Below are 12,402 nucleotides of genomic sequence, written 5' to 3'. Positions count from 1 at the left end.
AGAGGAAGAGCAGGTTGAGCATGCCTTGCTCGGCTTCTCTGATCACCAAGTCTGCTTGCCACTTGCCACTTCTGGAGTGGTAGGCAGCCTCATTGAGTCTCCTCCAAAGGTTTCCAGACTCCATGCAGAAAAGCATTTGCATGAAGTGAGGCCTTGGGGCAGTGAACTCACATTGCTCCAAGATCCTCATTAGCGAGCGACCACTTTTCCCATGGAGACTGGAACCCTGATCCCACAGGGCATCAGGCACTCATTCTCTGCAAAAACAGATGGGTGCCTGAACTCACATGAGACCATACACCCCAGAAGTTTCCAGTCTTCATCTGGGCAAAGTGTTTAAGTGATCCCAGGGGGGTTGAAAACTGAGTGAATTGCTCTGTTTCCAACTGCTCTAGGGTTGCTGAAACACTTGTCGCTCTGATGGAGAATGCAAACTTTGTCTGCATGGAAATGGATCGCTTGAAATCAGAATGAAAAACTCCATTTTCAAACACTCCATTTCTATGTAGACAAAGTTTCCAGTCTCTGTCAAGGCACCAAGTATTTGATCGACCCTGGGGCAGTTAGAAACTGAGCAAATTACTCCATTTCCAACTTCCCCAGGGTCTCTTAAACACTTGGTGCCCTAAAAGAAACTGGAAAACTTCATCTGCATGGAATGAGGCGTTTGAAAATGGAACTTCTCTTCAGCAGGGGTCTTGAGGAAAGGCCTTTCTTTCCTGGTGAAAACTGAGCTCCAGAGCAATGCATGCTCCCTCTAGATGCTCCGTTCTTGGCAGAAAAGGCTTTTGCAAAGCCTTTTGCTGCAGTTCTCATCCAGGCCTCCGTTTGCAGAGAACAGAGGCCTAAAGTACTGTGAAATCATGTGAGATCAATAGTGACTTGTTCGTAAACGCTAGGGGCACTTATCATGTAACTTCAAACGTTCACTAAGGGAACGCTCATAACTTAGGGAGTACCTCTATTTACATTTGTGATTTATTTATACTGTGGTGGTGAGTTAGAATGCAGTATTGTAAGCTAGTTCTGCTGACTGCCAGCAGTTCGATCCTAACCAGCTCAAGGTTGACTTGTCTTCCATCTTTCCAAGGTCAGTAAAATGAGGATCCAGATTGTTGGAGGCAATATGTTGACTCTTAAACATCTCAGAGAGAGCTGTAAAGCAGTATGGAGCAGTATATAAGTCTATGTGCTATTGCTATTGCTACACAGGAGCTAAAAGATAGGAGTTAACATCAGCTAAAGTGATGTTTAGTGACTTTGTTGACTGTATGTTAAACTGTAATACAACTTTTCTATTAAAAAAAGACTACAAAAAAAGACTACTTACAACAATGATAAAATAATTGAATTTTTCTCATTGAATAATTTCTCAGTATTTATAAAATAATTATTATTTCACTGTGTTACAACAAAGTGTTTTTATTTAAATATTAGGATCTTCTAAATCAGGACATATTATTACATGTGTCCATGAAGGAGAAGAAAAAAAACAGACTTCCAATACTACTGGCACAAGAGGAACAAAAAGGAAGGTTTCAGATACTACTCCCAGAAGACGATCTGCCCGAAATATTAAAACAGAAACTTCATATCAGTGTCAGAGTTCACCAAAATCCAGTAACTCTGGATATGAGGCCAGTAGTGATGGTAGCTCATTTGTGAATGTTTCTTTTACGGAATTGGAGAAATTAACTTCCAAACGAAAAGCTAAAAGAAATGCTAAGCAGCAGGAGCCTTTGGCTAAAAAGAAATTAAGAAGTTCTGGGCCTTACGGAAAAGCATCTAATAATATAGATTTTGATGAAGCTGATGAGACAGAGATAACCTTTCTATTAGACAAAGGCAATTCAGCAGACAGTGAAAATAGCACCTCTGACCTTACTCATAAAAATGTTGACACTGAATCTTCTAATGGATTAGAAAACTCCTATGTAGCATATGAGAAGAAACCTAAGGAACATTACTGTGAAGGGCAAGATACATTGGATATCATAGAAACTGGTTCCTGTGTTCAAGATCCTCCTTCGCTTGCCTTAGAAAAAGCTGCTGGTTCTTGTGTTGAGGATCTTCCTTTGCTCACTCTAGAGGGAAACACTGAAAAATGTGAAGAAAAAGTTGACACTGAAACTGAAAACAAGTTGTATTATAAAAATCCTGTTGAGCAAGATCAGCATTTAAATATTTCTGGAGAACAGTTGTGTGATGATAATATTATATTTACTCATGAGTCTCCAGAACTAAGCATCCCCACCATTGAATTGCCAGCAAAATTGAATCCTCTGGCAGTAACACATCAAATAGTAAAATGTCCTGAGAAAGAATTAGGGAAAACAGAAGGCATGTTACTAGTAGATGATATTTCAGCTGTTTCTAGACATGAGTTGCTAGGAGGAACAGAATCTGTTCCAGAAGCAGATAATTTATTGGCTGATACTAGAAATGAATTCCAGGGAAAACTGGATTCTGAACCAATAGTAAATAAACTAGTGTTTTCACATACAAATGAATTAAGAAGACCAGAATCTTCAGCAATAGATGGAATACTGGAGAAACCCATAATTGAACTCACAGAAGAAATAGCCAAGGAGCCACTAGATAATATTTCATGTGAAGTACCATTGTATTCTTTAGGTGTGCAAGTTGTTGAAATTGAAAAAAAAGAATCAAATGTATATATAACCAATGAATATATAAATAATGATGACTTATTAATAAATGTTTCCTCAGATAATAAACTTAATCTGTCTTTTGAAAATGATAAAGTGGAAACTGAAACTAATACATCACCCAAGAGAAGTACTGAAGATATTAAACACTTTAACAAAGATGACAGTGAGATAGTATCTATAGAATACGACTCATTTAATAGTAATCAGAATGCATCTCAGCTTAACCAACTATTAGCAAATGACAATGTAGAGCAGAAAGCAAATTTCTTACAAAACGATAGTAAGCATTCTATATCATTTTCAAATCCTGATAAGAAAGAAGCAAAAGAAAGTTTCATAGATAAAAAGACACGAACCAGAAGATCACGATTTCATTCTCCATCAACCACTTGGTCCCCATCCAAGCGAGAGGGGAAAAGATCTCAATCCCCATCCCCAAAAAGGGAAATTGGGGAAGGTAGAACATCTCGATCTCCCAAAAGGGATATTTTCAAAGAAAGTTGGAGATCTTTATCCAAATCTCCTAAAAGAAACCCTGCAACATCTCCATCCAGTTCTCCCAGAACACATAGTCTGAAAGAAGAGAAACAGTCACTGCTGAATTCTCCCAGAAAAGATCATTTAAGAGAAGGAAGGGATTCTCCAACCAGCTCTCCAAAAAGAGATTCTATCAAAGATGGAATAAGATCTTCACAGATGCGAGCTAAGGAATCGCCTCCACGGCACAAATGTAGGTCTCCCAGTAGGGACAGAGCTAATGATAAAAATGAATTTAGAAGAGATAATGAAAGAGGGAGAAGTAGGAGAAGATGGTCCCAGTCACAATCAAGATCTCGGTCCAGGTCCAGATCTAGGCCAAGAAGTAAAGAACTTTCATTTCCTAGAAGTGAGAGGGATGGCTGTTCACCTCGATGGAAGGAAAGATGGACAAATGTTAATTTGAGAGACCCTAGAGGAAGTGATAGATATAAAAGAAATGAACAGCAGAAACAAACAGAGTGTATGAAAAGTGAAAGAGATAGTGTAAACAAAGATGCAGATACACAGAGTTCTTCTGATCAGTACAGAAAGGATTATCCAGACTGGGTGATGGAAAGAATAAATTCAGTTCCAGAAACAAGGAATAGAGAAAGAGATAATTTTAAAAATCAGCAAAGGGAAGAAAATAGGCACAATGATTCAGGGGCTTTGTGGAGTGCAAATTATGGATCAGGTTGGAATTCAAATCGTGGCAGAAGCAGCCATGGCAGAGGCAACCGTGGCAGGGGTAGTTTCACATATGGAGAGCAGGCTGAAAGTCGCTGGCAAAATAGGAAAGTCCACTCAAGGAATGCAAATAGTTCTGGCAATGAAACTTCTAGATTTCCAGAACATCACCCATACAAACGTAAAGCAGAACAAGATTTCACTTTTGATACACCTGCTGATAGATCTGGGTGGACATCTGCATCAAGCTGGGCTGTAAGAAAGACTTTACCAGCTGATGTACAGAATTACTATTCAAGAAGAGGTAGAAATTCTTCAAGCCCACAGTCTATATGGACAAAAGAAGAAGTAGCATCTGAGCAAGGTAAGTATTTCTCCTATGCCCCTTAACTCCTGGGTGGAAATCCACATGTAGCCCCTAAGTCTCATTTTTACAAACACTTATTGGTAAACAGTATACAAATATATACTGTGTGTACAATTATTAGGCAAGTTGTATTTTGAAGTTGTATTGAACAACTACATGTTCTCAGTCAATCCAAAATGTTAATAAACCTCAAACCTGAATATTTAAGAAAGTAAAAGTGAGATTTTGGCTTTCTTAGAAGAATATCTATCTGTGCACAATTATTGGGCAACTATTCATGTGCAGAATTATTATGCAATTAAATGAAAAACAAACATTTTCCCATCTCGTTTATTTGCATCTCTTAAAATGATAGTAATAAAACAACTCAAAATGTGCAAATAAACATTTCTGACATTTCAAAAAAAAAAAAAAAATCAGTGACCAATATAGCCATCCTTCTTTTCAATAACAATCATAAGCCTTCCATTCATGGAGTCTGTCACTTTCTTGATCTGTTGGCAACTTCTTGTGCAGCAACAACCACAGCCTCCCAGGCACTGTTCAGAGAAGTGTACTGTTTTCCTTCACCGTAAATCTCCCACTTAAGAAGGTCCCACAAGTTCTCAATAGGGTTTAGGTCAGGTGAGGAAGGGAGCCATGTCATTATTCTTTCATCTTTAAGGCCTACGCAGTGGAGTATCTTGATGCATGCGATGGAGCATTATCCCGCATAAAAATCATGGTCTTGAAAGATTCAGACTTTTTCCTGTACCATGTTTAAAGAAAGTGTCTTCTAAAAACTGGCTTTAAGGATTGGGAGTTGATTTTGAGTCCATCTTCAACCCGAAAAGATCCAACTAGCTCAGCTTTAATAATATCAGCCAATATCAGTACCCCACCTTCACCTTATTGGCATCTGAGTTGAAGTGGGGCTCTTACCCGTTATTGATCCAGCCACAGGCTCATCCATCTGGTCCATCAAGAGTCATTCTCATCAGTCCATAAAACCTTTGAAAAAACTGTCTTGACCCAGACTTGTCGTTTCAACTTACATGTCTTGTTCAGTGGTGGTCGGGTTTCAGCCTTCCTTACTTTGGCCATGTCTCTGAGTACTGAACACCTTGTACTTCTGGCCACTCCAAGTAGGCTGCTGTTCTGGAATATGCCAGCACTGGAGGGTAATGGGTTCCTGGTAGCTCCATGTTTGATTCTTCTCAAATCCTTGTCAGTTAATGTGCGTCTTTTTTTCTCAACATGTTTCTTGCGACCCTATTGATTATTTGCAACAAATCAACAGGTTTCTGTGATCAAGCCCCAATATTTTAGCAATTTCAAGAGTTGCATCCCTCTGAAAGATGTTTTACAATGTTCTTTTTGGCCATTTTGCCTGAGGAAAAGAAACTTATAATTAGGCACATCTTGATCTAGAGTGTTGATCTCCTTGGGCAAACCCTCCTTCACACAAATACTGAAACCTGATATGCTTACATCCACAAGTTTGTACAGCTTGGAGGTGGAAAATATGTATAAAATGGTAATATGGTCAAAATACTTGCCTAATAATTGTGCATGTAGTATACTGTTGATGTTTGGTGGAAAGGTGGCTTTTGTTTATTTAATTTCCTTTTATGATGCAACAGAACTGTTAAGTCCCTAAGATACTTAAATTCCAGTAGAGTCTTTAAGCTGCCTCACCTGCCCCAAACTAGTTTTGATTCTTAGAGTTTCAATATGTATATTCAAATACCAACTTTAAAAAATTTGATAACCTTATGTATTATAAACCTACGTATATGCATAAAACTTAAATGAATCTTAAATAAATCAGACTGAATTCTAACAGATCCTGGATTTGTCCCAAGCAAAACAAAATGGGTCTGAATTATTGATAGAAGCTTAATGTTATCATTCCGAGTAATGAACGCAGGGAAGTCGGGACTCTTAACACGGTGTGTAGGTTCAAGAAACCCTTTATTAAGTACATCATCTCGGCACTTAGAAGGATGAAGCTAGCTCTAAATAGTTCCCGCGCTCAGATTTTGTTAAAAGAATAGGATTTCCCCACCCCCATGTGTCTATTTAGATCACATGGGCCAATCAAGTCAGTTACAACTTCCTACTCAGCTTCGACAGATGTCCGTTGGCATGGCCTTAGTTCACATGCTGAGTGGTGGATGTTTTGACTGCAGCTGAGGCACTACATTCCTAAGTTCCCCATACCTTCCCCCACCTCCATGAATGTCAACCAAGTAACGAAAGAGGAGTAAGCATGAAAAAGAAAGGCTTCAGCTGAGATCATTTTGCAGGTTAACACTTAATACGTTGGGTAATGACTGCTCTGTTTAGCAACCCTTCAGACTTACAAAAGTGCTGAAAAAGTACCTGTACAACCAGTCCTTGAAGTTATGACCTTTATAGTAACACCGTGGTCATGTAATCAACATTTGCAAGCTTCAAAGCCCACTTCCAACAAGCCAAGTCAATGGAGAAAGTAGCAGTAAAATCAAAGACATGGTCATGTGATGTTGTACTTAATAGTCACGGGTGATGCACTTAATGATCACAATGGACTGATATAAGGTTCATGATCATGCGATGTTTCACTTAGTAATTGCATTGCATAGTGATAGAATATTAAAGTTAAGGTTATTAAGTGAGGACTACCTATAAGTGGTTTGGTGTGGAATCTCCATGACAAATATTATTTCATTTTAACATGCTAAAGCACTTGATATATTGAGACTAATTTTAATAGTATGTGCAGAGTGTGAGTGAAAGAGACAGATCTGGTATAAGATTCTCTTCTGTTCATGGACACTGCTTTCCTTTTTGGGAGGGAGGGATAATGTTTTTTTATACATACTTTTTAAAAATGTCTGTTCTTCTCTGATAGATCCAAACTTCAAAGACCAAACCAGCCAACAAAGTGATACTTCTCAGCTACCAGTAACTGTGTTGCAACCTCAGATGAATGTAATGACATCAGTAAACACACAGCATCAGCCAATGAGTATCTTCCCGTATACAATGGCGGTTCCTACTCCTATTATGAACATTCAACACAATCCATTTAACCTTCCTCCGCCAGTGCCCATGCATCTTCATTCAGGACTGCCTCTTGTCCAGGTAGCAGCTTCATCCAGTGTGTCTCAGGGACCACCTCCTCCTCCACCACCACCACCTCCATCCCAACAGATTAACTTCATTGTTTCCCAGCTTGACGGACAGCAGTTGCAGGTACCTATTTTAGTTGTTAAAAAAACTACAAACTGTTAACATATGTAGAAATAGGTACCTTGTTTTTAATGCCAAATATTTGTATGTATGTATGATGATTATATTAGGAATATTCAAATTTACTAATTTGGAAGTTCACTGAAAAATACTTGCTTGTATTCTAAGATACTTGAGCTATGAATAACCAACATGTATATATGTTGATTTGTTTGCATATGCCTATGAGCATCAATTTCTGGAGATGTATTTTAATAAGCAATTATTTTTAGTATATCTTCCAATTGTAATGGGTGCTTCTGAGCCTGAATTAAAATTCTAATTCTGCTTCTATTGCCCCTTTCTGTATTCTGGCCTTGTGTTGCTCTAAATCAGGGGTCCCCAACCACCGGGCCGCGGACCGGTGCCGGGCACGTGGAGCACTCTCTACCGGGCCGCAAAGAATTTTTTTAAAAAATGGCGGCTTTCTTCACCTTCGGTGAATGCTGCTGGGATCAGGGATCAAGGACACAAATGAAAGAAGGGGAGGGAGGAAGCAACCGAAGCCTGTCCTTCTCTCTGGGTCAGCTCTCTCAGTCTCTCTCTCGCTCCTCCACCAGCACAGGAAGAAACTGCTTCAAAGAAGCGGGGGAGGCTTTTCCTGTCGCCAAAGCGCCCGTTTCTCCCCACCCCGTCCGCCCGCCCGCCAGCGCGCCAGCGCGGCGGTTCAACCCAGTGCTCTGTTCTGCCTGCCTGCCTGCCTTCGTTAATGGTTGAATCGGAACAGCTTCGGCTGAGTAAAAGAGCGAATAGTTATTATTCTCAGCCGAAGCTGCTCCCAAACAACCAGAAACTAAGGCAGGCAGGCAGGCAGGCAGAACGGGACACTGTGGATTGAAGCGGGCGGGCGGGGTGGGGGTGGGGTGAAACGGGCGTTTCGGAATAGCTGCGGCGACAGGAAAAGCCCCCCTCCTTCTCTCCCCCGGTCCTTGCAAAAATTTTCTGCTTGAAACCGGTCCCTGGTACAAAAAAGGTTGGGGACCACTGCTCTAAATAACATAGTTGCTTTCCAATTTGGCCAAACCAAGTTATAGTAAACACAAATCCCTCCCACCCTTTCTTTCCTTTTTTATTTTCACTTGTAGTCAGTCCTTAATAGGCCCGCCCAGCCAGCATTGTTTGTCTATAGATGTTTCAGAGGTTGTTGCGAATGTCTTGAGACAAAATGAGTAGACTAAACCCTAGAAGTGTGGCAGTGTACCTTTAATTCTCCACCATGATTTCTCTAGAGAAATGCAAGTAACACAAACAATGTCCACCTGCATGCCATCTGCAACTGTAAGCAGGAATGTTTCCAATTCTCTGGGAATGTGAATACTGTGAGCACTGAAGAGAAGCTTGAGAGAACCAGATGCCCAATCCCTTTTTTGCCCTTCATCAAGTGAATCTTCTTGATTAACTCCTCTGGGAACTATGCCTTAGAATCCCTACTCTATCCTATGCTGCAAGAAGCCCCAGGGATAGCTATGGTTTTTTCAACTGTATCACAGCTTTCCAGGCAAAATTGCTGTACCCCTTATCCATCCTAGTGGACAGAAAATACTGTTTTGTGCTTTCCTTGTAGGGAAGTGACAGGCCTTCATACTCTTCCTGAATTTCCTCTCTCCAGGGCTTACTTTAGAGAACAAACTTGATTCCACCATTCAGGAAACTGTCAGGCAAAGAGGGAGACTTAGATAACATGATTTAAGATATATGTAGAAGAATTTCATGTTTCCCAAAGCATTAATAAGTGTTCTGACCAAGGCTTCCTGAGACACCAACAAACACTCATAAAATCCAAAACTCTTTTATTTTAGCTCAATGGATGTGAATTATCGTCATTCACATCCCAGAATGAGTCTTAACCAGTTATAAATAGTTTCAGGGATGTCTGCCAAAATTCTTCAGGAGACATCTGATAAGAACACAACTAAAATCCCAGAGACCCTAAAATTTTAGTTCCTCACATGGAAGTAGTGTTATTGATTTTGTGCTGGTATTCCAACTTCTTAGAAAGGCAATCCGTGATTTTTATGTGGACTGTCTTACGGAGAGCGACCACTACCCCCTGGTTACAATCATTGGGCTTTTCTCAAATATACATCTCCCTAGGGGTCCCCAGATATTAGATCCCTATGTGGCCTTGTATACAAGGAGGATCAAATGGTCTTCTAATACTGAAAGAAAGTTCCACTCCTTTTTATCATTTCCGGCGTGTCTCAGCCTATACAATCAGGCCCTAACAAGTAGTGGCCCAGAGACAATCTCGGCCTTTGAATCACTAATTAATAGTGTTCAAAGGGAGCTAGGAGCCGTCCATAGGCCGAGTGGTCCATATCATTCAAGAAGTAATTCTTGGTTTGACAAAGAGTGTCTGATGCTCAGGAACCAGATTAATGGGTTTACCTGCTCTATCATAATCGAGGGGATAAATGCCCACCAGAGGACTACTATTGCTTGAAGCGGGAATATAAAGGACTAATTGCTAAGAAAGAGAAAGCTAAATAGAGAGAGAAGTGGGATCTACTTCTCCTCTCCATCCAGCAGAAGAACACTCAATTATTTTGACAAATTGTTGCCAGCTCCTTGCTGGGTCATGACTCATGCTGAGATTACCGAGCTTATCTCCGAACTCAAGTCACGCAAAGCCCCTGGCCCTGATCTGCTAAAATCCAATCCTGAGTAGTGAATTCTCTCTTAGCAAGACTCATCATGCATATCAATACCTCTGGCAGAGGATCCCTACCTCCTGGAGCTTAGCAATTATTGTTCCAGTTTTTAAATGAGGAAATAGGAACAATCCAGCCGACTATCGCCCCATAAGCCTGCTCTCCATCATTGGGAAACTGTATGCTAAATATATCCAACATAGACTCCTCACCTGGGTTGAGGAGTCCAGTATTATTGGTGCTGAATAGATTGGGCTTAAAGCGGGCTGTGCCACACTGGACCACTGCTTTGTCTTAGCGCACCTGGTCGATAAATATACTACCATACCAGGTGGCAAATTTTTTACTGCTTTTATCGACCTAAAGTCAGCATTTGACTCAGTCCCTAGGGGACTGTTGTGGTCAAAACTGCTCAAAAGTTCCATCGATAGACGTCTTCTGTTCCTAAATAGATCCTTGTACAACCAGACCTCTAGTCAGGTCAGGTGTGGATTTCTTCTTTCTTTATAAATGTCCATAATGATTCTCACACATAATAGATTTTCTCCCTAAACAAGGCCATTACTTATTAGGCAACCATTAAAAATGTCTGAAATGAATGAGAAAAAGGGAAATAATATTAAAAGGATCCTCTACTATTTACAACTTGCTGAACACTACCCTTCTTCAAACACATTGTGTTCTCTTTCAACTCTTTCAATAATATAAGGTTTTTTCCCTTACCCATTAATTGTATGTTCTGCATATATATATTGGAGATAGGGGCATCTTCTCAATTCATTTGCAGTTTAGAATTCTGTGCAATGATACTGCATATAATTAGTTGGACGCTAAATTATCTTAACATTTTAAAACAGGCTGCTCCAACTACTTCCCATGTTGCTAACAGTGTGAATACAACAGCAGCTCTGAGAACTGTGGAATCTATTCAGGGATCGAGTTCAGGTAACACAGCATCATCAAATAACATCAAATCTTCCAATGCTGCTGTTAAATTGATGGAAAAGAAAGTAAATGTGACAGTGGAAGCCAGCGCAGATAGTTCCAAAAAAGACCAAGTAAGTTCAAAGCAAAGAATAACATGAATAATTTTGAATAACTAAAAATAGGAATAAATTGCCTTGAAAATAATGTTTGCATCAGTCATTTTTATTATGTTATTTTTACATGGGATTTAAGAATTTTACAATTTGTATCCTGATATAAAAAATACATAACGTCAGATCTACTTTGATACCGTGTTCTCAAGCCACTCTTCTACCTATATTAGGTGGTGTTTTTTTTTAAAAAAAAAAAAAAGAGGAAAAGATGGAGGCATGGTAAAAGTAATTTTACTAAATTGTTGGAACCTGCACCTGTGCAGGCAATAACATGTTAACAAGCTTCTTTAGATGAACAAATGTTTTGTTTCAGTCAGTTATAGAATAATCTTTAGCCACTTATGGCTAGAGGTTGACATGAACAATCTAATATCCATAATAAATTTCCCCACCAAATAATATGTATATCTTCTAGCATTTATGTTATATTGTAGAAAGTGCATTGGGGGGGGGGGCATGCTTTGCAATCAGGGATTGTGCTGCTGTAGAGATTAGTATTTATGCATATTTGAATTGGGTATTAATCACTTCAAAAATATTAGTTTATATATGCACCCTTTTCCTAAATAAGATGCACCCTTTATTTTTTCTAGAAATTATTAATTCAAGAAAAAGCTGCACAAGAAGTAAAACTTGCTATTAAGCCTTTCTATCAAAATAAAGATATTTCTAAAGAAGAGTATAAAGAAATAGTTAGAAAAGCAGTAGATAAGGTAAGTAATATTGATAATATTCATCTATGATTAGCAGTCTAGTTTTATTACTTTCAGGTTTTTTGACATAGGAGATAATAGCTTCAGCTCTTTAATATAGCTATATATATGTTACAGGCATTTAGCACATCAGATATTGTTTCTCACATACAAACAATACTGATCATATTCTTCATTTTTGGGCTAAGTAATTACAGCATAGCAAAGTAGGTGGTGCAAAATGAGGTGTGAAGACAAAATTGTATCGTGAATTATCCTTGTTTTTATCTCACCCATGTACTGTTTCCTACATAGTTTTTTTGTTAGTCCAAAGCCCATTGCTCCAATTACATTGTTTTTCTCACATGCTTATTTCTCATTTCCATGTAACAAATGGGCAGAGTTTTTATGCACAACCCTTTTCTCTGCTTTCAACAAACAAACAAGTCACCTTGTACT

General features: G+C 39.2%; 1 protein-coding gene across 2 annotated transcripts in view; it reads left to right on the top strand.

Moving 5' to 3' along the window:
* SCAF11 (SR-related CTD associated factor 11) overlaps positions 1–12,402 on the top strand; it is a 65,144-nt gene that overhangs the window by 41,339 nt on the left and 11,403 nt on the right. For both annotated transcript variants that reach the window (XM_026667819.2, XM_087967924.1), the window contains 4 exons: positions 1,438–4,242; positions 7,121–7,464; positions 11,009–11,209; positions 11,845–11,964. In XM_026667819.2, coding sequence (XP_026523604.2) covers positions 1,438–4,242; positions 7,121–7,464; positions 11,009–11,209; positions 11,845–11,964 — 3,470 coding nt within the window. The remainder of the gene's footprint in view (positions 1–1,437; positions 4,243–7,120; positions 7,465–11,008; positions 11,210–11,844; positions 11,965–12,402) is intronic.

The sequence above is a fragment of the Notechis scutatus genome, chromosome 6, assembly GCF_049901735.1.
Source record: "Notechis scutatus isolate UNSWTSFEM ecotype Mainland chromosome 6, rNotScu1.2, whole genome shotgun sequence".
In the NCBI taxonomy this organism is placed as follows: domain Eukaryota; kingdom Metazoa; phylum Chordata; class Lepidosauria; order Squamata; family Elapidae; genus Notechis; species Notechis scutatus.
The sequence above is the reverse complement of the archived record's forward strand: the minus strand, read 5'-3'. Positions and strand labels throughout refer to the sequence as shown.